Source organism: Eptatretus burgeri, chromosome 2, assembly GCF_056783735.1.
Source record: "Eptatretus burgeri isolate ZD-2024b chromosome 2, Ebu_testis_v1, whole genome shotgun sequence".
In the NCBI taxonomy this organism is placed as follows: Eukaryota; Metazoa; Chordata; class Myxini; order Myxiniformes; family Myxinidae; genus Eptatretus; species Eptatretus burgeri.
In genome coordinates this window covers 111,260,732-111,287,702 of record NC_140962.1, presented here as the reverse complement: position 1 = coordinate 111,287,702, position 26,971 = coordinate 111,260,732, and the positions used below count along the sequence as shown (strand labels likewise).

At 42.3% G+C, this 26,971-nt stretch overlaps 1 protein-coding gene and 1 long non-coding RNA gene across 9 annotated transcripts in view; both read left to right on the top strand.

Moving 5' to 3' along the window:
- Positions 1-23,972, top strand: part of LOC147032833 (zinc finger protein 131-like) — a 49,380-nt gene extending 25,408 nt beyond the window's left edge. For 4 of the 8 annotated variants that reach the window (XM_085870719.1, XM_085870722.1, XM_085870720.1 and 1 more), the window contains exons 3-8: positions 1,654-1,755; positions 2,008-2,149; positions 5,597-5,894; positions 14,441-14,591; positions 18,865-18,995; positions 23,616-23,972. In XM_085870719.1, coding sequence (XP_085726845.1) covers positions 1,654-1,755; positions 2,008-2,149; positions 5,597-5,894; positions 14,441-14,591; positions 18,865-18,995; positions 23,616-23,834 — 1,043 coding nt within the window. In that variant the 3' untranslated portion in view covers positions 23,835-23,972. The remainder of the gene's footprint in view (positions 1-1,653; positions 1,756-2,007; positions 2,150-5,596; positions 5,895-14,440; positions 14,592-18,864; positions 18,996-23,615) is intronic. The other 4 variants (XM_085870725.1, XM_085870726.1, XM_085870727.1 and 1 more) reach the window with 2 other exon arrangements.
- Positions 23,973-26,944: 2,972 nt separating this feature from the next.
- The window catches only part of LOC147032832 (uncharacterized), a 5,050-nt gene continuing 5,023 nt past the window's right edge, over positions 26,945-26,971 (top strand). Inside the window, exon 1 of the long non-coding RNA XR_015055368.1 lies at positions 26,945-26,971. This exon is cut by the window's right edge and continues 1,990 nt beyond it. This is a non-coding gene — a long non-coding RNA (uncharacterized LOC147032832).

Genomic DNA, 26,971 nt, shown 5'->3' with positions numbered 1-26,971 from the left:
TCCCGGACTATTTGCTATTGCCTTCCCAGCAGTACTTCGGGCAGGAATTTGGTCACGGTGCCGGCAATTGCTCACCCACTCTTTGTGAAGGACACCGTGGGAATCTTTAACATTTATTAACTAATGTCGAAGACAGGACGCCCAGTTTAACGTCCATCGGAGGGACAACACGCACATTGATGATTCACACTGTCTGTGAAACACCAGGATGACATTTTATAGCTGGGTTGGGATTCAAACCCAGGCTAGACAGCTTAGAGGCGAGTGTGCGTATCTCGAGGTAATCCTGTCGGTCAGGTCGTATCTTAACGCACTGTTAACTAAAAGGACACTCGGTAGAGCGCATACCTCTGCGCCGTAATGCTTGATTCACGAGAACATATCGTTCCCAATACATTTTTGTAATATCATGCTGTACAGTAATATATCGATTTTGACCCTCTCTCTCAATGGTGAAGAATCACTTAAAAAAAATAAAAAAAATCCTCGTATTCGGATTCCGATCTTCATCAAAATCGAATCAATTTGTCCTTGTCACCTACCCAACCTGTCCATTAAGTGTCGGCCGAATCCATTTACAACTTTTTGAGATATCGTGATATTTATCAGTTTAGCCCGTCTCTCAATGGTGAAGAATCACTTAAAAATTTGTCGGATCCGAATCCGGATCCAGATCTTCACCAACATTGAATGAATTCGTCCATGCGACACCTGTGTCCACCAAGTTTCGTCCGAATCCGTCCACAACCTTTTGAGATATCGTGCTATATATCGTTTTTGGTCCTATCTCTCAATGCTGTAGAATCATTTTTTTAAATTCTAGTCGTCGGATCTGGATCCGGATCTCCACCAAAATCTAATCAGTTCGTCCTTGTCACACACTGAACCTGTCTACAAAATTTCATCTAGATCTGTCCACAACGTTTTGAGACATCCTGCACACAAACAGACAGACAGACAGAGAGGAGTGAAAACATAATCACCTTCACAGGGTGGCGGAGGTAATTATCAAACTGCAATTCCATGTTGTATTTGTACATTAAAAAATGTAAAAATATAAAATCAGATGAACAATAATTACCTTTAAAAGAGTGAAAAACAAAGAATTTTGGAGCCAAAACCTCCTGTTCTTTGGACCCGATTATTTAATTATATCAGTTCAGAAAAAAAATCAATCTTTCCTAAATTTTTCCAATTTCACTCTCGATTTCGAATATCAGCAGTTAATAAGCCGAAACGATACATTATTCAATCTTGCCAGGAGCCAATCACATTGTACTGAGCCTGAAACAGCCAATCAGCATACACTGCGAACAGACAAACGGACAATCATCTCTGTCATATATATATATATATATATATATATATATATATATATATATATATATATATATATATATATATATATATATATATATATATATATATATATATATATATATATATATATATAATTTCTCTCTCAAGGGATTTGTCATGTGATCTTTAATTGAGATGAAACTAGTTTCTAGTTCTTATTAATTTCCATGCAACATTAACAGGAAAACAGAGGAAAATGCTGCTTCTCAAACCTGATATAGAGACCTTTACATTTTCCCCAGCATTAACTCGTAAAAATTCTCATTCCAATCTGCCCATTCTCCACTGGTGCAGGTCACCGATTCAGAGCCCACAAAGCCGTTCTCGCTGCCAGCAGCCGCTTCTTTCACAGTTTCTTCAAGCAGGTCCAGGAAGATACAGTGGTAGCGATTGAGGGTAAGGACGAGTTCACCATAGTTACAGGCAGCAGTTTTTGTACAAAGTGAAAGGTTATTTGTGACAATTCTGTTTGGTGCTATATGTTGGAGCAAAACATTATTGGATCCATGCATTGTTTTGCTCTATCCCTGTCTCAAATGCCGTCACGTCTTGATTCAAACAACTGGGTTTGAGTGCATAGTAAGCAAGGCATTCATCGAGAGAATGAGGCTGATGGCATGTTTAAACTTGTGTGGTTGTTTGGAGCAGGCCTGAGTGAGCTGGCATTTGGACATCTGCTGGAGTTTATTTACACGGGTATTGTCTATGTGGAAGGTGTTGAGCTTGATCTCGTGCTGAAAGCTGCAGAGTTTTTGCAGATGGATGAAGCCATCATTGTGTTGAAAAAGAGGTTTGTCAGGCCATCATGTTATATCAGTGGAATATTAGTCTTTGTGATGAATTGGTGTCAATCGGCCTTTTAACAATTTTTTTTGTCCTTTGGTTAATGACTCATACTTAACATCAGCTGCACTTGGTTTCTCATGGTACTAAACATATCCTTTTCAACGTTTATTTGATATAATGCATTGTTCATCATGTTGTATACCTTGAGGAAGCCTCCTTATTGGAATAAGTTGGAGTTTCCAAAACAAGGCCAGTCGGGCATTGCTTTGTATTTTGCATGTGGTGTTGATGAAACATATTGTTACTGTGGACCTGTGGGGTGGACACGTGGTCAAATCTTGCACCCGAATGATCACCAACTAAGTGACAGATCCGCTGGGAAAGCTGAACAGATCTTTTCTTTGGTTTCTGACATCACCTACGGTAATTTCCACATTTAGAAGAGGATTGGTGACCGATCGATGTACCACAGGTTTACAACCTCTTCATGAGGGCTTTGTGCCAAATTTCCAACAGCCACGAGTTTAACTCATGCCGCAGTTATAATTGCCAAATTGTGAACCGCGCACCAGGCTGTGACACCCCATTGGTGAGTAGCAGGTTTAATGAATAATCAAAAGTAAGCAATGAGGGATAGGCAGAAGAAAAAGAAGCACAAGTATCACAGCTGTTCTTTATACACAAAATCCCTCAAAATATAAGTGGCTTATGCGATATCTTAAACCATTCACACGACGAAGATTAAGACGAGGAGAGGCCACGGACAATGGAAGAAAGAACTTGATTCTCACATGATCCTGTGTTGTCTGGGACGAGGGAGAGCGCGATGGCAAGTCCTTGGCATGAACAAGACGTATCAGCTGTGGTATGTCTGGGCTTCATAGCCTTGTGGCACACATGCTTGTCTGGTGTCATTGAGTCCCGTCTCTCTCCAGGTCAGCCGCGTCCACTTGCTTGACTTCAAGAGACGTCTCTCACCCAACTAATCTGCTCTCCTCCCCTCGCTAGGTGCCGTCCCTGCCAAATTCATTTAACCAACTCGCTTAACTGCTTGGTGCCAACTGCCCGTTCTGTCCCGCCCTGAGGTTTTTCTTACCTCGCGACCATTTACTGATTGGTTCTCTGCCCGGGCCTCTGTGTGGTGTGTGTGACAATGGACGAATGGTCCGGATGCAGATCCGGCCTATCAGTGGGATACGAAACGTAAACTGTTCAGCCTGGCGAACGTGTGCACTCTACCGAGTGCCGTTCTTGTTGCATGAGTTAATTATGTTGCGTGTAAACTTGAAATCAGGTGTTCTGCACATCAATCATGCCAAATAGGCCCTTGGAATAAATGGAACAGTACATCAACAATGATATTATAAATTGTATATGTTCAGTTTTTTATGGTAGAGAGTATATATTGTTGCGAATTCGCGCCCGCCGGCGTGCGGACGGCCGCTCGACTCGAATGGTGGCCGCCTCGCCCACCGGAACGGACAATTCTGTCGTGATCCTCTCGGAACAACGCAGGGAGCTAGTCACGGGTGGGGGTTTAACCCCACCACAACCGTGCCAATTGCCCACCCGCGCAGGATAGAATTGCTCGCCAAATTCGATCTACCTAAGTACCTGCGCAGATGGTCGACCCGGCGATCGTACCTCGCCGCCGGCCGACTCCGGACACGAACCGCTTAAGCGGTCCGTTCCGTGCTATCGGGATAACCGAGCGGTGTTATCGTCGGCCTCGACGGTTCCGATTAATTATCAGGCGTATTAAGCCCACTACGAACCCTTTACGTGAAGCAGGATGGAGGGTCAATAAAGAAAAGACGAAGCGAAATGGGAAAACAGTTCACACAATGCACATTTATTACGTGACACATGGAAAGCACACATATACAGCCAAACATTCAAAATGCACCTATAGCAGTACAACAAAAGAAACAATGACGCAGAGTTACTACCGAATACGCGTACACATGGCAACACTTATAGAGTTCTACTTTACAGACGGCGCCAACACACATTTACTCAAAAGCAAAGGAAAGAAGCCACCCTCATAGACAAGGGGGCAGACGGGCCTGTAGGCCAATATGCGCGCGTGACCTGAAGGAACGGCCAGGTCCGCGAAACCGGGTGGGTCCTACCCGCGTCCTCGTGACGCGTTGGCGGACGAGCCGCAGATGTGGCGGCGTGGCTGTGCCCTGACTCCGTGCTCCTTGGCGGGTTTCGTTGGCATGACGTTTGTAGTTGGGTGGGAACGGGGCCCCCTTTGTTGCACAATCTCAGCGTGGGGGAAAAGGGGGAATTGTTGATGCCCTGGGGGAGGGAGAATGGCTGGCTGGCTGGCTTGGGTCCCGTGACGAGCAATCTCCCACCGCGACCTCGTCGCCGACCGCCGTCCTTCTCACCTCGGACCCGAGCTCCTTGGCCTCTTCCCACAACTCTCCTCAGCTGACTGCAGAACCCAACTCGATGCCTTCGCCACCCGACTCCACTCTCTGCCACACTCTGCCGCTGCCACACTCTGCCGCTGCCACACTCTGCTCTCCAACCAAAAACTGACTCTGCCACGATTCGCCTTGCGCTCGCCGTTTTATAGGCCAGCAGGAGAAAACGATATGCAAATTTCCGGATCAGGATGACCTCGGGGGCGGAGCCACGCTCGCCCATTGGACGGAGGAAAAGTGGGTGTGAACCTCCCCTGATCCTAGAATTCACACCGACGCGCTTGCAGGCGGGGCCAAGCCGCTCCGCGCTTGCTAATTGGATGGATCAGAAGTGGGCGTGTAGCGTTCTTGATCCGAATTCTCCCTCGGAAAGGCCACTATTTGCACTTGCGGCTCGGTGCGTATCGCTGATCGAGCCCAAGACAGCCCGACGCTCAGTGTTCACAGGTGGTGCGGGAATGGCCGTAGAAGGAGAGAGGTGAGGGTGGTGGAGGGTTTATCGGTGGTGGTTTGATGGTTATGGTGCGTTTGGGACGTGGTTGGTTCAAAATAAAGATAGAACAGAATAACGGCTATCTCAAAGCATCGCAGCCCGTATGAATCACATAAATTCCCTCTAAACAACGGGTTTGGTGCTAACTACACATGTACTTAGAGTTATCTCACCTACGGGCCCTGAATAGTGGTTTGCGAATTTCCACAGCCGTAAAAATATTCTCACTGGAATGCTTGTTTAATTCACCCAATTTCTTTACCGATTCTTACTGGCATGCTTTGTTTTTTTCTTTACAGTTACAGTTGCATATCACAAAATGAACAGAAACTGTTTGGAATCTACAAAAGTATAACAGATAATAAAAACCAAGCAAAATAAAATATGAAGTTGTTTTACATAAAAAAACAGTTATATAATGTTGTGTTATTCCTTTTTATTCTTTCATTTCAGAGGCTTCTACTTATTTCTCAATCATGTGTCATTGCACTTGTGTCATTGTTCCGTTTTTCCCCAACCACAGGGCAGCAAGTCAAACCAGCGCAATGGGTCATCCCAATAATCAGAAGCGGACAATCTCAGAGACCTGCAAGGTGGTGACTGAAAGCCTCCCTGAACTCTTGGACTCTGCTCCCTCTACACTACAGTACAACCAAGAATCGGGCAAAGATCTTGGTACAACCATAGTGAAGATTGAACATTCTGACTCAGCTCTGACACTGCTGGCTGATCTCATCAAGAGTTCACAGGAGCGGAATAGTCCAGAGGAGCAAAATAACTCTTCCAGTGACGACCACATACCCAACAGCAAGAGTCTCCAGGTAAATTATATCCATTTAACCCACAATGTAATTGCAATCTTTGAGATAAATTACTGTGGTCGTTTTGGCTTTTGACAGTTTTTTTGTGGAGTAACCTGACTTCAACATAATTTTAGCAGATTTTTGAGGATACTTTATTTTCTTAAAATATTAATGATGCTGATTTGTAAGGGCTGGTAGTTTCAAAGCTGGGGTTCTTTTAAAATAATAAGAAAAAAATTACTTTGAGGAATGTGGAAAAAAAATAAAAATCACACACCTGTTTTGCCTGGCCCTGGACCCACTAAATAACGTCATTAATGAGCAAGGACACGGATACACCCTAAAAACCAATAAAAGAACGTCCAAAGAAACAAGAAAGGTGACACATCTAGTGTACATGGATGATTTAAAACTCTTTGCACCAAACGATGAAAAATTGCAGAACAAATGAAATTTAGGGAAACGGTACACCGTTGACATTAAAATGGAATTTGGCCGAGATAGGTGTGCCAAAACAGGTGTCGACATTAAGAAAATCAATTGCAATACAATCCAGGAACTAGAGAAGGAAGCTTACAAATATCTTGGAGTAGAAGAGGGCCACCAAATACTGTATGTCGCAAAGAAATGCCCATAACAATTACCAAAGAATACCTGTGTAGAACGAGGTTGATCCTGAAAACACACATTTCTCAAATGAACAAAAAGCCATCAAACAACTAGCAGTTCCAGTGTTCCAGTACAGCTGCGGAATAATCAACTGGCCACAAGCGGAAATCAATTAACTCGATATCAAAACAAGGAAACTCTTCGCTATCCACAAAAATCGGTGCATCTCGTGAATGTACCTGCCAAGAAAAGGAGGTAGTGGCCTGATGGAACTCGACCAAGTGCACAGAGCGGCGACTATAGGATGAGCAGAGTACGTGACAAGTTTGACAAACTATCAAACACAATTTGTATGCAACACGAAGACGTTGAGCCAGAAAAGGTATCCCGAACCCATCTTGCAAAAATATTCCAAAGGCAGGTGCAAATAGAAGATATTCCACATGAAACCGAAACAGCAATGAGTGCAGCTCCAACGATTGCAAAAAAGACATAATAAAAATATAAAGGGAAATGTCAACAAATATTGAAATAAAGTACGTAACGCTCACGTACGACCTGATGATCACATCAAGTGTGATCGTAGAAAACAAAGCGACCGGATAGAGTATTGAGGTACAAAAAAGAAAAGAAGGTGTTGCTAATTGAGGTGTCAGTTCACAGTGATATATTTTTATTATTTATTATTATTTTTCGCTTAAACAACACAAATGAAGAAAATGACCAAATACCAAGATTTAAAAAATGAAGTCAAAAGAACCTGGAAACTGAAGAGATCCAAAATTGTACCAGTGATAATGGTGATAATTACCTCTGCCACCGAAGGTATGTGGAGGTTACTTTTTCACTCCTGTTTGTCTGTTTGTTTGTCTGTAAGCAGGATATCTCAAAAAGTTGTGGACAGACTTGGACTAAATTTAGTGGACAGGTTGGGTGTGTTCAATCATTGGACGAAATTTGGTGGACAGGTTGGGTGTGTTCAAGGATGAAATAATTAAATTTTGGTGACTATTGGAATCTGGATGCGACAATTATTTTTTTTTAAATGTGATTCTTCACCCACCATTGAGAGAAAGGGACAAACATATATATGTATATATGTATATATATATATATATATATATATATATATATATATATATATATATATATATATATATGTATATATGTATATATATATATATATATATATATATATATATATATATATATATATATATTGTGGATATATAATGATATCTCAAAAAGTTGTGGATGAGTTGGGTAAATAAGCTGATGAAAATTTGGAGGTCTGGTCCAGGTACGAAACGTAAACTGTTCAGCCTGACATTGGTTTGCATTCTTCCGAGTGCTGTTTTAATTATTGTTCCAATGATATTGTTGCGGGCTGGGGGTTGGGTGATAAGACCACAAGGTTGGGGGGGGGGGAAGCTATCTCGGGATCCCACCAGACTCCCCGGAATTGCAGGCCATCGCACACGGATAATTCCGTGGGTCGCTAACCGACCGTGAATGCCAATAACTTAACCACGTGACTTAGGGTCCTCCGTCTGGTTAATCCGGTTACCTAAAAATAACCACGTGATCTAATTACCGGTGGACACGCCCTCGGTACGCCTTGTCCGAACTGGATCACTTTACCGGATCAGATGCAGCCGAGCGACACTGCCAAGGATGTACCGGCTAAAAGGAACGGAACGTTGGGAATAAAGTCCTGGCTAAGTTTTAGGATACGGACCATGCTGGATCAATAAAAGAACAAACAAATACGAGCTGGGAACATTTCTACAAAGGGTTTATTTACAGGCAGGTGAGGATAGATTATGTGGCACAGTGAATGTTGTTTATTGATTGCAGCAGGAATAGGAAGAAATGTGAAAAATGCGGCAATATACAAGCAACTTACAAAAGCAGTCACAGAGCAGAGTTATCCCGATATAATTCTTGTACAATCTTAACTTAAGCGAGGAGAGACGCCAGGACACACACACACACACACACACACACACACACACACACACACACACACACACACACACACACACACACACACACACACACACACACACACACACACACACACACACACACCAATGAAGAGAAAAAGGAGAGAAGATGAAGCTAACGGTCTCTCAATACAATGCACAATTGCCCGATCGCACCACCAATACGTTTTGGGGGGGAGGGGTGATGCTCCGCTAGGTGATACCTCCCTGACGGCTGGCACGTCGTCTCTTGCTTCGTGGCACTTCGTGCAGCTCACGTCGGTCCAGAGAATGAGACGCGACCGTTGGGCATGAAGGGAGGGACTTGGGTGGCGTCAAAAGCCAATGGGTGGAGAGAGAGGTGGAGTCCAAAGCAAGTGGACGGAGAAGTGGTAAAAAAGGCAGAGTCAGAAGGCGAATTGTTGAAGCTGAATTCCAGGCCAGGACGAGCAAGACTATTCGACAGGACTGAGCGAGCAGGAGCCACGACGCACTAATGACACTTGAACGACTCAGGAACGACGACTACTACTCTTCTGGAACGATGACGACGACTCCGGAACGACACACCAGGAACAACAAGCAGGAACGACACACCAGGAATGACGACAACTCTTCTGAAACGACGACAACTACTCTTCTGGAACGATGATGACTACTCTTTCCACCGCCCCGCGACCCGTCCTTTTATAGATCCAGTGGTGTGGGGTGGGGGCGACGACCCGAAGCGGGCACTCTGATTGGGCCCCCGCCAACACACGGGCTGGCCGCCAGGACCGGAAGCGGCTCCACTTCACTTCCGGCCAGATGGTTCCAACCTGCGGAATCGTCTCGATCCGAGCACCACGATATGAATCACCTTCCACCGAACCCCGTGATATGAATCACTTTGCACCGAACCCCGTGCTGTGTCCCTGCGGCCGGCACTGGTCAATGTGCCTGCTCCGTGGTGTGCCATGCGGCCCAAGCGATCCGGCTGCACAGCTTGCCTCTGCCTGGTAGCAGTTGCATCGAGGCGGAGGTGCAGGAGGATGTCTGCCGTCCGCATGAGACATTTGTTGCCGTTGTGAGTGAAGACCGACAGTAAGATGTTATTGTAACCCCATGCGCAGACCCGACCAAAGATGTGTGTTACTTGTGCTCTGTTCTATACCATGATAAAGTATCACGGGCTGCGTGTGACTCCGCCATTGAACACGTGGTCAGCGCGCAGGTCCGCCCACCATCGAGCATGCCCCGTACAGTGCGTGCGGGTCCGCCATTAAGCACGTGGCCAGCGTGCGGGTCCGTCTGCCATCGAGCATGGTGTTCACGGTTATCAGAGGCGGTGGGATGCACGGTGCCAGCTCTGATCTGTCAGGGAATTGAGGGAAAGGATTGGATACAATTATTGTATGTAGGGTTGAGTTGAAGAAGAAGAAGAAGAAGATAGATATAATTATTAAATGGGGATTTCGAAATGGGTTGGAAAGTGTGCGGCTGCGTGTGCTTTGCAAGTTGCCAGCATTGAGGGTGCCGTTTCTTCAATCTCCTCAGTATGTGTTCTGTGCAGCGTGGGTGTCGTGTTGGGTGCACTTTCTGTCCAGTGGGTGGAAATTGCTGCTGCACATATGTTTGGCAGGCTGTGATTTCTGCAGAGGGGTGTCCGGCGTAATGCCTGCTTGGCCTTCCCTGAGGACCCATCTCACAGCGAAGGGTGCACGTAGCTGGGATTTACCTCAGGAATAATAGTAAAAATAATAGGAATGAGTGCAGAGATTTAATCAGACCTAGCTATGAAGTTTACACAACACACTGTCCCGTTGTCCCGCTAGAAAAAATGGAAGGGACTATTTGAGCGTACATTAATGAAATAACTGTCCAGGGACCGCTGTGTGATGGTTGCCATTGCTTTGGAGGGATGTGGTTCCTAGAACCGCAACAATATTCATACTCTGGTGTAAATTCATAAAATTACCAGTGATAACTCATTTGTGTTTATTATTGTAAACTAGCAGATACATGTCTACGACAGGTGTGGGGAACAGGACGGATCACAATACTCGCTTACCGTAGTTTCTTTGGATGTTTTGCGCCGCATTCAACAGCTCATTTCATATTGGTGGTGTGTCTGGATACCCATGGTAGCGTTTGAGACCGGTCGCTTTAGATTGTTGGCCTTGACACATCGTGCCAGATGAGTAACACGAACGATTTAACATAATCATCGTTTCTATATTACCTCCATCAACAGATAAACAACATGGCAGGATAAAAGTCGTAAATGCTGAGTTGAACAAACGTCCTGAACTCATCGACTTAGTTAAGTAAAGCACGTCGTCTGGGACCCGGTCGTCGGTTTGCCGCCGAATGCTGCTGATTGTGACGTCATCGACTCCCTCTTTGAAAATTCAATCTATATTCGATTTTTTTTGAATCCGCTATCACCTGCGTAAATACATGGAACACATAATGTGAAGATTTCGGAAGTATGAACAGAATATGTTCGGAGAAAAGTGTGTTAGAAGTTGCAGTCTTACGCCCATTATATTATTATTAACAGCCTTTACAAATGCACGTGAAACAAAATGCTGAAGTAAATACCATGAACAGTCATTTTATAGTATCAGTCAATACTTTACTTGTCCACCTTTTGCCTTCTTGAGTGTCATCACTCTTTATCCATGCTTCCGGTGTACAAATGAAGTACTCCTACAGGAATATTATGCCAAATGTCCTGTAGTACATTCCACAATTCTGTCAGGTTAGTTTTGGTTCCTCCTCTTATTCTTCTTTTTCTTCTGCTTCTTCTTATTTTTCTTATTGTTGCTCTTCTTCTTCTCTGTTTACAGATAATCTCATGTTGTCTCGATGGAACTCATGTGTGGACTCTGGGGTGGCCATTCTAACATCTGGAGCACACTAGCTGTAACCTTGTTCTCCAAATACTGCTTTACTATATTGGAAGCATGTTTTGGATCAATCTGCTTGTATTTCTATTTTGTTCGCGTCCCATTGATTTATAACAAGTTTTCCGACACCAAAAGCTGAGATAACCCCAGACAGTCACAGAGCCGCCTGCGTGTTTAGGAGTAGGCTGCAAACATTGCTTTATCGTAATGTTCTCCGGGTCCGGTGTACAAACTGGCATCTGTTAGATCCAAAAAGCTCAAACTTCAATTCATCAGACCAGAGTACCCGATTCCATTGTTCAGTCACCCAATCTTGGTGTTGCCTTGTAAATTATGTGCAGAGTGCTCGATGAGATTTTAATGTTCAGGCCTGTTCTCATTTCATTCGTCAGCTGCTGACTTGATTTTCTTCTATCGCATAAGCTGAGCAACTTCAATTGCTTGTCTTGCCTTGGGGAGGTTCTTCTGGGTCTTTCTGACCTTTTCTTGTCTTGCACAGAGCCAGTTTCTTTCAGGTGTTCCAAATGAAACGGAAGACCAAGAAGGAATCCGAAAGAAGTAAAGAGCAAAGATGGAGTCATCAGGAGGAACCTGGACAGGATTCAGGTTTCAGCCGCTACTCCACTACCCTCAAACCCATCCAGGTGCAGCCAAGTGAGCCTTACAGAAAAAAATTCTGCAAGAATTCACTTCTCCTTGGAGAGATAGATAACGAATGAGAGGAATAGAGTGTAAAAGAGAAGAAAGAGAATAAAAAGCAAGAATGAGAATGAATAAAGAGAATTGTGAAAAAAAGAATTTGAAAGAAGTGTGAAAGGAACAAGGAACAAATAACCATTGTACCATTGTACCAAACACCATTGTTGGAGATCTGTAGCCTTTCTGCTATTTTCTTCTTTACACAGAGTTTGGATCTTCACATGCTGTTCTGTTGAAAGTTGCTTCCTTGGCACCATTCTAAACCTACACATCTGCTATCAAGCAAGGGAACAAGCTGATGAAAAACAATTTCACATATTCACTAATTTGCGACATTTAGTGTGGTTTCTTGAAATTCACATGAATGTAAAATGGTGTTGATTACTTCAATAATTTATTATCATTTACTGTACAAAATTCCACAAACTGTTTCTTACATATTTTATTTGTGGTAAGTAGATATCATGAGCATATGATAATAATAGCATGGCACTTGGTTTAGGCTGAACAGTTTACGTTTTGTATCCCACTGATCGACCGGATCTGGATCTGGACCTGAACCAAAATCGAATCTGGTTGTTCTTGTCCACCTTCCCAACTTATCCACAAAGTTGCATCCGAATCCACCCATAACTTTTTGAGATATCGTGCTATATTTATCGTTTTTGGCCCGATCTCTCAATGGTAGTCGTTATTTCGCATGCAGCCTGTGGCTGCTGGTTGCATCATTTCTGGAGGCAAGGCTGTGCCACTGATGCAATGCCCGTTTCCAGGAAGCTGGTACTCATTTTGCCGACCTAGGAAGGATGACAGGCTGAGTCAACCCATCTGATGTTATTTCAACGAGATGACAGAAACTTAAACTCGAGACCCTAAGATCTCAAGCCAGCCAAAGATGTGTGTTACTTGTGACGGCTTAACCGTCAAGCCAACACCAGGTATAATCTCTCGATGATGGAGAATCACTTAAGGAAATTCTAGCATGTGGATCGTCACCAAGATCTCATAATCTATCCTCGCCACCAAATTTCATCCGAATCCGTCCACAAGTTTTTGAGATTGTATTCACAGACAGACAAACAAGCAGTCATAGACTGGTACTTACGAAATCGTCAACTTGCCCTCTGACCTTGTCTCATAAAAGCTGTCTCAAAAGAAGGTAGCGACGCAAACCGGAAGTTTCTACGATGATTCTGTACCAAACCATCAAAAATCGTAACGTCGACCGGAAGCAAAAATCTCCATTTCTCCACGCAATTATTTAATATTATTTTATCAAAGTCACAAAACCGTAATATTCGGCCATCCACCAACAATCTTTACATAATCCGACGGCTTAGCGAGTCAGGCATGCGACGATAACCTTTATTGGGATAAAAAAATGACTTTTAAACACCATCTTTATCGAAAACGCCGTCAGCGCGCACACGGAAAACCTTTACGTGATCAACGACGCCTCTGCTCGAGCGCGCTGCACCACGTGACGAGCTGTGACGCGGCGAGTAAAATACTTTTTGTACAATCTTAAAATGTCTCCAAAACATCCGATTTTTACCAGAATTTCGACAACCGAGTTTTAAGCGATCGCAAAAACCGAAGACAAAATTAAAATCGAAGTTAAAACGAACTCGTAACGTCGACCGAAGCAAAAATACTCCATTTCTCCACATGAATTTACGGAATTATGTTTGACCTCACTGTGGTTCTTCTCCCCATTTACACAAACATCACACAAAACACTTGACCTTTGACCGATTTTGACCAAAATATAATCAGCACTAGCCATCACCCTCCTGAATCACATGGTGTAATTTGACATTGGTAGCTTCTTCCATTCTCGAGTTATCGTGCCTACAAACAAACAAACAAACACACACAAACAAACACACAAACAGATGACGGAAGTCATCAATATACTTTAGATTTCTTTAGATTTCGTAAGTAACAACCAGACAAGAGTGAAAAGCATAATCTCCGTCCACCTTCGGTGGCCGAGGTAACAAAAATAAAACTTTTTCAATGTCCCAATTTATTTTAAACTTTAAGCTAACTGTGATATTAAATTGACTTTCAGAGAAATTTGAGTTATTATCTACCTACCTCGCACACTTTTAACTTCTGACAAATGTTTAAAGGGGAGAAGCACCACAAAATTGAAAATAACCCAAACTTTTGCACAGCACTGTATAACATGAACAATATGTTGCATGTCAAATCCTATGTATGCAAGCATTAACCTCACATTGTACCATAACGTCACCTAACAGACAAGTAAATAATGTGATGGTGAGATTATAAGGCAGTTTTTGGCTCATTTACTTTTTGATGATTTTGTCTGTGAGGGAACCGATTTGTGATCAAGTAAGTGTGTACCCGGCAGAAATGCGAGAAACAGTTTTCACATGACGTCAACTTTAAGACCCAGCATGCCCATCACAGTCAAGGCCAGGAGACTGTGCACGTGTGCCATTACTGCCAGAAAGAGTTTCAACACCTTGGTCACTACAAGGAACATCTGCGCAAGCATACAGGTCAGTGAGTATGCTTTTGTAAAGTTTACAGGAAGTCAATTGAGTGACAACTGCAAAAATAACTTCTCAGAACTTAATACTGTTCAGTCAGGTAAGGTCTTGCAAGGTCTAAAAAAGGAGAATGGCATCACAGTCAATGTCGAATATCTATGGGGGAGTATAAGTACAAGTTGATGTTTGTGGCTTCATCTTGGCTAATTGTGCTGGTGGTTGCCACAATATTGATGGAACCCTTGTGTATAACAAGTTCAGGTAGATTCTAGTTAAATTGCAAACACATACTCAGCTGAATTGTGGAGAAGTAATACAGGCCATTCGGGCCAAGATATCACTTGTACACCTGATATCACTGATGAAAGGGAATAGTGTGCATCTGCCTTACTTGATGTTAAAATAATCGGCAAATCCTGAAACACAAGTCAGGTAAGTGTCTTCAAATCGGAACATCAAATTTATTGGTCAAAAAGTGGGGAGAATGAATTTTTATTTTGAGTGGTTATTAGAATGATAAATTCTAAAGTAAGTAAATAAACTTTTGCTTTTATTCATCTGAAAATTCATCTCAGACTATTCACTTTAACCCAATTCAGACTGGGTTCTTTTGAAGTGCAGGACAAGAAACACCTGCTCACTTTTTGGGAGCATTGGCGAGTCATTTCCCTCCCCCCCTCCCCCCTCACTTCAAGGTAGGTGTGGGGGGGGCGGAGAGGTTGAGGGGGGGATTAATTTTTTATTTTTGTGCTCATGACCTGATTGTGGGTACCACCAACACGTATACAAAATTTAGTGGAGATCTAAAATAAATTGAATGATAAAAAACGTCATGTGTCACGGTCAGGTGTCCGATCAAAGCAGGACGTCTTGGTACCCGGTCATCACTGTCAGTAGTTGTAAAGTGGCAGTTGTAGTTATGTCTCTTATTAATTACGTAACACACCAGTACACAAATACCACACAAAACTACACAAACACCACACAAAACTACACAAACACCACACAAAACTACACAAACACCACACAAAACTACACAAACACCACACAAAACTACACAAACACCACACAAAACTACACAAACACCACACAAAACTACACAGACACCACACAAAACTACACAGACACCACACAAAACTACACAGACACCACACAAAACTACACAAACACCACACAAAACTACACAAACACCACACAAAACTACACAAACACCACACAAAACTACACAAACACCACACAAAACTACACAAATACCACACAAAACGACACAAATACCACACAAAACTACACAAACACCACACAAAACTACACAAACACCACACAAAACTACACAAACACCACACAAAACTACACAAATACCACACAAAACGACACAAACACCACACAAAACTACACAGACACCACACAAAACTACACAAACACCACACAAAACTACACAAACACCACACAAAACGACACAAAACTACACAGACACCACACAAAACTACACAAACACCACACAAAACTACACAAACACCACACAAAACTACACAGACACCACACAAAACTACACAAACACCACACAAAACTACACAAACACCACACAAAACTACACAAATACCACACAAAACGACACAAATACCACACAAAACTACACAAACACCACACAAAACTACACAAACACCACACAAAACTACACAAACACCACACAAAACGACACAAATACCACACAAAACGACACAAACACCACACAAAACTACACAGACACCACACAAAACTACACAAACACCACACAAAACGACACAAATACCACACAAAACTACACAGACACCACACAAAACTACGCAAACACCACGCAAAACTACACAAACACCACGCAAAACTACACAAACACCACACAAAACGACACAAATACCACACAAAACGACACAGACACCACACAAAACTACACAAACACCACACAAAACTACACAAACACCACGCAAAACTACACAAACACCACGCAAAACTACACAAACGCCACACAAAACTACACAAGCACCACACAAAACTACACTGACTCCACGCAAAACTACACAAACACCACACTAAACAACACAAACAACACACAATACTACAGAAACACCACACAAAACTACACCACACAAAAATACACAAACACCACACAAAACTACACAAACACCACACAAAACTACACAAACACCACACAAAACTACACAAACACCACGCAAAACTACACAAACACCACGCAAAACTACACAAACACCACACAAAACGACACAAATACCACACAAAACGACACAAATACCACACAAAACGACACAAATACCACACAAAACTACACGGACACCACACAAAAACTACACAAACACCACACAAAACTACACGGACACCACGCAAAACTACACAAACACCACACAAAACTACACAAACACCACACAAAACGACACAGACACCACACAAAACTACACAGACACCACACAAAACTACACGGACACCACGCAAAACTACACGGACACCACGCAAAACTACACGGACACCACGCAAAACTACACAAACACCACGCAAAACGACACAAATACCACACAAAACTACACAAACACCACGCAAAACTACACAAACACCACGCAAAACTACACAAATACCACACAAAACGACACAAATACCACACAAAACTACACAGACACCACACAAAACTACACAAACACCACACAAAACTACACAAACACCACACAAAACTACGCAGACACCACACAAAAGTACTCAGACACCACACAAAACTACACGGACGCCACGCAAAACTACGCGGACACCGCACAAAACTACACGGACACCACGCAAAAGTACACAAACACCACGCAAAACGACACAAATACCACACAAAACTACACGGACACCACGCAAAACTACACAAACACCACACAAAACGACACAAATACCACACAAAACGACACAAATACCACACAAAACTACACAGACACCACACAAAACTACACAAACACCACACAAAACTACACGGACACCACGCAAAACTACACAAACACCACACAAAACGACACAAATACCACACAAAACGACACAGACACCACACAAAACTACACAGACACCACACAAAACTACACGGACACCACACAAAACTACACGGACACCACGCAAAACTACACGGACACCACGCAAAACTACACGGACACCACGCAAAACTACACGGACACCGCGCGAAAGTACACGGATACCACACAAAACAACACGAACACCACACAAAACTACACAGACACCACACAAACACCACACAAAACAACACAAACACCACACAAAACAACACAAACACCACACAAACACCACACAAAACTACACAAACAATACACAAAACTACACAGACACCACACAAACACCACACAAAACTACACAAACAATACACAAAACTACACAGACACCACACAAACACCACACAAAACCACACAAACACCACACAAAACTACACAGACACCACACAAAACTACAGGGACACCACACAAAACTACACGGACACCACACAAAACTACACGGACACCACACAAAACTACACGGACACCACGCAAAACTACACGGACACCACGCAAAACTACACGGACACCACGCAAAACTACACGGACACCACGCAAAACTACACGGACACCACACAAAACAACACGAACACCACACAAAACTACACAGACACCACACAAACACCACACAAAACAACACAAACACCACACAAAACAACACAAACACCACACAAAACAACACAAACACCACACAAAACTACACAAACAATACACAAAACTACACAGACACCACACAAAACTACACAGACACCACACAAAACTACACAGACACCACACAAACACCACACAAAACCACACGGACACCACGCAAAACCACACGGACACCACGCAAAACCACACGGACACCACGCAAAACCACACGGACACCACGCAAAACCACACGGACACCACGCAAAACCACACGGACACCACACAGACACCACACAAAAGTTCTGGCAAGGGTCTGCAATCTCTGATTGCTCTTTCTAGTTTCATGTTGTTGTTTTCTTCTGCATATTAAATTTGTTAATCAAAGATGCACAAAAATTCAGAGAATAAAGTCATGAAATCGTATCTTACAATTTGTCGGGGTTACGGAGAAATCGGATAACTTATGCGGGGGAGGGGCGTAATTTTGGCCCCCAAAATCCCCCCCCCCAGCCTAAATCGGGTTAAGAGTGAGCAGATAAGTTTTAACATGTTCATTCATTGCTGCTTCATGTGCATTTGGTTACCTCCAGGTGAAAAACCCTTCAAGTGTCCCATATGCCATGAAAACTATGGGAGGAAGAGCTCATTAAAAGTGCATCTTCAGGTGTGCAATTCCGTGGAAGGTGCCAAGAAGGGCCGTCGGAAGATCTTTGTTTGTCAGGTGAGGATTGTGTAATGCTCATGGTTGCGTTATCAATTTCCTCTTGTGGAGTGCCTTTTAATAGATAACAAATTATTCTTGTCTCAAGTGCAGAATTCAGGCAATTTAATAAAGATTTATATCCATACCCTTTTTAATTCCTTCTCTTAGGTGATGTTTTCATGTATATCCACTGTCCACCTGCTCCAATCTGTCCTCCCACGGTGGTTAGAACCATCTCACTTTGTTTTGCTTTCTGCGAGCCTTGACGTTGTAAATAAAAAGTCTACAGAAGATACTCATAAACAAGCTTAAATGAGTTAAGATCCTCGTCCTCTTAATGATGACGTCATAAAAACGAATATGACGTCATTATGATGTATCAGGTTTGCGATAAATTATCTGTGCTAATGCCCAGCTTGATTCCCGCAAACAAAATTCAAACAGCTTGCCTAGTTTCAGAGATAATGGTATAGGCGATTTCCATTAGCGGCGATATCATGACGTCAACTTTTTTTCTCGGAAGAATTTCCAAAATCGGAGATGGTTACTGCCTGCGCGTGGGCTTTGTGCATATACATGGCAAGTTTCACGAAGATCCGATGAAAACTCTGGGTTGTGAAACAAAAAATAGGAATGACGTCATAAAATTGATATGACGTCATAGTGATGTATCATATGTGCGGAAATTCATCTCTGATAATGCCCTGTTCGATTCACACAAACAGAATTCAAAAAGCTTGCCTAGTTTCGGAGATAATTTTTTAGGCGATTTCCATTAACGGAGATATTGTGACATCAACTTTTTTTCTCGGAGGAATTTTCAAAATCGGAGATGGTTACTGTCTGCGCAGAGTATTTTTACATATGTATGCCAAGTTTCAGGAAGTTTTGATGAAAACTGTAGGCTGTGAAACAAAAATGTCCACAAGAAGAAGATGAAGAACAACAACGTGAGTAAGACTCGGAGATGCTCCAAGAGGATCTAAAAATGCGAACAAAATGGAATTTGAAAAAGACAACTGAACCAAATGTGGGGATCAGGTATGATAAAAAGGTGCTTTAAAATATTTTTTCCCCACATCTGAGCGACTGAACACAGCATTTTGCACTCAGCCAATATCACCATAAAATCTGTGCCTTCACCTTTTCCTCAAAATTTTTTTCCCCATGCCCTCACTGCTGATTCCCTTCATATTTGTGGGAAGTGCAGAGATAAACGTGGTGTTCACGGATATCCTTAACCGTTCACTGGAGTCAGGATAGGTACCAGAGGATTGGAGAGGAGTAAACGTAATACTGTTATTTATGATTAGTTGCTGTTAGCTTGACTTCAGTTGTGTGAAATTTGTTGGAGACATTAATTAGCCACCGTTGGACTTGGTCCAAACCGGGGGCTTATGGATTTGGTCTCGATTTTTGTGTGCGTGCGTGCACAACCATTTGTTAGACATGCATTTACCGATGTTGTTTAAACTTGGCACACACATAATGAATAATGGCTTACAGATGCCGTCATTGTTTTTCCGAGATCAGATCCAAGATGGCCGACTGGTGGCCCTGTGGCCATTTTGTTACTTAAACGTGTCCCCAACCATTTCTCTAACTTGCATGGTCCGATTTTATTCAAACTTGGCACAAGAACAGTACACAAGGGCATACACTTGTACCTAACTTTAGTTTGCAATCTGATCAAAGATGGCTGACTGGTAGACTGGCGGCTATTTTAGTTGCAAAAAAAACCCAATGTTGAACACATCCTCAACCATTTCTCAGACATACATTTACTGATTTTGTTCAAACTCTGCACCCAGATAATGAATGATGGCATATATATATATATATATATATATATATATATATATATATATATATATATATATATATATATATATATATATATATATAATCTATATATACACTTGTATTACGTATTTTTTGAGATCAGATCCAAGATGGCTGACTTGTGGCCATGTTGTGACTTAAATGTGTCCGATCATTTCTCAGACATGCATGGTCCGATTTTGTTCAATCTTGGTGTAAGCACAGTACTTGATGGCATACACATGCTCCTCACTTTATTTTGTGATCCGATCAAAGATAGCCGACTGGTAGACAGGCGGCCATTTTAGTTATACATAAATATGGGCGAGCCCTTCAACTCCAAACAGCAAAATTACTAAAACAACGGGGCTATGACATTTTATGTCTTTTTTTTTTTTTTAGTTGTTGATCAAGGAAAGGATAGGTAAATATTTGAATAATTTCAAGCTTATTGAACGTAATCAGCACGGATTTACCAAATGGAGATCATGTTTAACAAATTTATTGGAGTTCTGTGAAGTATTTTCTGATTGGGTGGATGAGGGAAGTGCAGTGGATGTCGTGTATCTTGACTTTCAGAAGTCATTTGATAAGGTACCACATTGGAGGTTGCAAGCTAAGGTGAGGGCTTGTGGAATGGCTGGTAAAGTGGCTAATTAGATTAGAAACTGGCTTGGTGATAGGAAACAAGGAATTGCTGTGAGTGGGGGATGTCTCGCTGGGAAGATATAAGTATAGTGGGGTAGTACCTCAGGGATTGGTATTGGGACCATTATTATTCACTAGTACATGCCCGTAAAAAAAAAAAATAATAATAAATAAATATTCAAACCGCGAGCAACAGACAACCACACAGGCCGTTTCTTTGCTCTCACGTGCCCGTACGTGCGTGGCCCGGAAGTTCGCATATTATTCGCAGTTACGATTATTCGCAATTTCGTTTTAATATCCAATTATTCAATTAGCGCCAACGTACTTTACCTTTTCGCAATGTCGTGGCAAGGAAAAACAAAAAGAGAAGAGAAGAGGGAGAGAAAAAATTTACTTCCTGGTTTGGAGCATACCAGCACTCTGATGTTACCGAAATTTATGCACCGTCTAATATGAAAACGAACATAACTTGGGGCATTGTGTTTATCTATAAATGCGCATAAGAAATCGAGAAATTATTAGAATACACGAAGTCATCACTATCCGGAAGTCCGTAAGTTGTAACCCGTAATGGGGAACGCGGCTGAGCTTCCCTTCCCCATCGGCCACGCCCACACAACAACGTGTCTTGTCATTGGTTTGGTAAATAAATAGCCATAACTTGGGAAGCACTTGTCCGATTAATATCAAACCTTGAAAAGGCACGTCCTCAGGTCCCCAGCAATATACTTGGCAAGTTTCAATGAGATCGGACCAGTGGTTGTCGAGAAACAGCGGACACAGACACAGACACACACACAGATTGCTGGAATTATAGATAGATAATCTACATCAATGGCTTAGATAGTGGGCTTGAGTCTGCTTTCTAAAGTTGTATATAACAAAGCTTGGAGGTAAGGTAGATAGCAGAGATAGGTAGAATGGTGATCAGATTCAGGAAAGTCTAGATACTTTAATAGTTTGGACAAAAGAGTATCAGATGCAGTTTGTAAGGCTGAGAATGGGTAAGAATAATAAGAATAGAGATTATATGATGAAAGGGGCAATTTTGGAGCATGTCACACAGGAGAAGAATCTGAGGGTGGTAATCGATATCGGGTGACTGCAGTGAAGCAGACAGGACAGTTCTAGGTCGCTATTGTTAAAGCTCTCATAGTTTTCGGTTGTAGTCATAGGGCGATAAATTGTATATCAAAAGAGATTGTGTTAACGTGCCAAAGGAATTTAGTGGGAGTCATCTGGAATATTGTGCGCAGTTTTGGTCACCACATCTGTGGAAGGATATAGCGACCATAGAGAGGGTTCAGCATAGGGCAATGAGATTGATTCCAGGGTTAACTAGACCAAGCTGCAAGGAACGTTTAAAGGAGACAGGTCTTTATGCATTGGAAAGGAGGCAATTGCGATTGAAGAAGGATCTGATAGAGTTGCTTAAAATAATGAAGGTGTGGAGTTTTTCAGCAGAGTGGGCAGTGTTAGGACCAGGGGCTATAGGTTGAGGGTAAATAAGATGAGAGTTGAGACAGTTTTAAGGTAGGGGCCTTTAAGTTGGAAAGTGGTTAATACATAGAATGGTCTCCCCAGTAAGGCAGTGGCAGTGGAGGAGGTGGACAACTTTAAATGGGAATTAGATAGGTACGTTGATGCATTTGGAGATATTGTGGGATGAGGATATCAGCAGGATGTGTCAGTAGCTTGTGTGGATGGGTTAAAAGTTCCTTGTATCCTTGTGTGTATATTCGAAGTGCGTTTTCTTTTTGTATTTTTAAGAACGTAAAAAAACATTTTTGGAAGATGAATCATTTTTTGAAGCTCACTACTGTGGCTTTTAAACCGTCAATAGAGTCTAATGTAATACCAGCTTTGCATGTAACATTGGTGGTGACCCTGCTCGCATCTGTAAATGTAAATGGAAGAAGTGTGAAGGTAACCTTTGCAAAAATTTAACGCTGATGACGAGGCAGTGTTAAAACTGTTGTCTCAGCAGATATGAGTGTATGGAACAGTTTCAGTGATTGAGTGAAGAAAATGTTTCCAGTTGTACATCAATGCTGCCTTTCCATGTTTTTTTGTTGACGCACTCATCTTTCCTCCAAACCTCCCGTATACACCAAATTTGGGACGGTGATCATGTTTAAAATTTTTTGTTTATTTATTGCTTTCCAGGTTTGCGAGACATCTTTCCAACGCTGGGAAAATTTCAAGGATCACTTGATATCGCACACGGGAAAGAAGCCCTATTACTGCCCGGACTGTGACAAATGGTTTATGTGCCCTGCGGAGTTCCAAGAACACTGTCACAGCAATCATGAACAGCCTGACATAACCCATAAGCAGGAGGCATCCAATACTGACCCAAAGACGGCGATTGTGAAGGACAAATGATAGTGTACAATTATAATTTTCACCATCATTTTTGAAATATTTTGATGGAATGTTTTAACATATTTTTGGGATCTTCCAAGAACCTATGCTATTTTGCCATTTTATACTTTAAAACATTAAAAAATTCTCTTTTTCGTTTTTGAATCTTCTGTGGCACATCCAAGCAAATCTTTAGCTATCTCTTCTACCCTCTTCCCCAGGGCATAAAAATAGTAGTTGTGTTCGGAAGGCTCAAGCCTGCATTTGGCCTATTTGTATAGGTCGAGGCTTGAGTTTGTAAACGATGATTTGAAAACAAGAAAAAGCGCAATCAGAGATTGCAGACCCTCGCCAGGACTTCTTTTGTGTGGCATTTGTGTACTTGAGTGTTATGTAATTAGAGACAATCAGAACTGGCAGTGATGACTTGGTACCAAGACGTCGTGCTTTGATCAGACACCGACCCTGACCATCACGATTTAATATTTTTATGCAATCCAATATGGCTGCCAAACCATGTGAACTGTCAATTATTCTTTAACAAGCGTACGCCCATGGCTTGGTAATGTGTGTGAAGTTTCCCCTCGATCTGTCCAGCCGTTCTGGAGATTTATTTTATAGGTTTTAGGGTAAATCCAATATGGCTGCCAGACCATGTGACCTATGATGTGTGTGAACTTTTTTTCCTCATGTATAGGTGGTCACATGTGTAAAGTTTTGACTCGATATGTTCAGTCACTTGAGAAGATTTTCGAAGGTTTAAAAAACAACAACAATATGGCTGCCGAATCACATGACCGATGACATCATCACTTTTTTCTGTGGACCATTTTATCCCGAGATGACCCACAAAAAATTTCACACCGATCAGATGTAGTAGTCTACATGTGCCATTATGACGTCTCAACAAAGGCACCTATGATGTCATAAAAAAATCACACTGCACACAAGAAGTATTTGCCACATACCAAGTTTCAATTTTTTCCTTGGTGCGGTTTCAAAGATAGAGGTCCAAAGTTTTTCCGTTTTTGCAACATGGCTGCTATACCACCTGATCTATGACATAATTAGCATTAAAGCATTCGACATGAGTCGTCACACATATGGTGAAAATTTCGTCTCGATCTGACAAGCAGTTGCGGAGAAAAACACGAAAGTTCTGTGCGGACAAACAAACGGACAAACGCACCCAAACGCAATGCCCTCTCCTGCCGTGAGGGTAACGATAATGGTACATGGTAGAGCGCATACCTCTTCCAGGCTGAACAATTTACATTTTGTATGCCACTGGTAGGCCCTATCAGGCCGATCTGGATTCGGACCTGAACCAAAATCGAATCGGCTTATTCGTGACACCGAATCAACTCATCCACCTTGTTTTGTCATAATCCGTCCACAACTTTTTGAGATATCAATATTGTGCCCCCCTCTTCCTACTCCCCCAATCTCTCAATGGTGAAGAATCACTTAAATATTTCCCAGATCTGGATCCTCACCAAAATCAATTCAATCAAATCAAATCAAACCCCAATCCCTTCCTGAAAGTCCCTGTAATGTTCATCTTGTATACCCCACCCCATCCCTCTCCCTTCCACTGTTCTTCTAATGTCTCTGTTCCCCACTGTTTTGTCCTTCCCACTCCCACCCCTCTTGTCTCATGCCCCCCTTGCTGTGCGTTGTGTGTTCGCTCTCATATGAGCCTCGACAATGTATACAAAAAAAAAAAAAAAAATTTAAATATCAGAATCCATTTCATACAATTAAATATATTTACTTGGTGGTGTGATCATTCGAGTGTTCGCTCCGAATCTGGGAGATCGATGGTTCAAACCCTGGTTGTCATACCAAAGACTTTTAAAAATGGTGCTTGCCGTCTCCTTTGTTCTCTACAGTTAAAAAGGATAGAGCATGGACAAACAACCACATGTTGGCAACATAGTGCAGGCTTTAATGGGCCTTATGGCTTTCTCCTGTGTTGAAGTTCTTTGTAAGGAAAGTTTATTATTTACTTCTTTAAGATTAATTGGGCAAAATAACTGATGACGTGGAATTCAGTAAAAGAAGCACAATTATAGATGAAGGGGTTAACCATTTTATTCCTCCGTGACAAAGTCGAGGGAGGCATCATGTTTTCGGGGTTGGCCGTCCGTGATAGGTTTTCGTTCCCACAATAACTTAAGAATGGCAGAAGGGATCCAAGTATTATAATGATGCAAAGATGAACTGATTCGATTTTGGCATCAAGGTCAGAGGTCACATCAGGTAAAAAAAAATGTGATACTTGACAGCTGAAGGGATTTTGATCAAACTTGGCACAAGTATGTATAAACCTCCATCCATAATAAATTGTCACTCAAAGGTCCAGGGTCAGAGGTCACATTAAAACTGTTAATGTGATACCATTGGCTATGATATTAACTAACTAAATACATATATGCAGATTAGATATTGAAGTGAAATGGTCTTGAGGTTTTCAGTCAAACTTAGACTCAGCAACGACAAGCAAAGACCGAGGCATAATCAGTTGATGTCGCGACGTCAAATTATATGTCCAGTTCCCTATTACTTCACCATCTGCATATCTTGATATTACAATATGCATTAGGTCAGATTGTTCACATAAAGTAAGCTGGTGAATGTAAAACATTAGAATGCAAAATTCCAAATCTGTAATCCATCAGTTTATCCAACAGGATGGTGCAGTGGTAGTGCACTGGACCGAGTTATCGTGTCTGGGTTACATTCTTAACCCCACTATAAACCGGAGGATTGGTGCTTTGCAGGCAGGGCATTGTGATCATAAAGTGTGCTGTCCCACAGGCAGACGTTAAGCTGGGTTTCCTGTCTGTCGGCAATAGCTAGTGGATGTCAGATCCCACCAACATCAAAGATTGTTTTTCCCAAAGAGTTTGCAAGTTCTCATCGGCACAATGAAGAAATTACAAATTCTTTGCCAAATCAACTTCAGATGAATATCAGGCTGGGCCAACCCGTTCCTGAAAGACTGGCCAAAAACTTTCCCTGGCTGATGCCACAGGAAGGTGGGAACATTTGGGGCCATTAGGGTGTTTATCCTCTCCATTCACACAACATATTGGGAATGATTCAGCACTTCAGATGAACAACTTGAAACTAAAATGGTGTGCATTTGGTCGAGC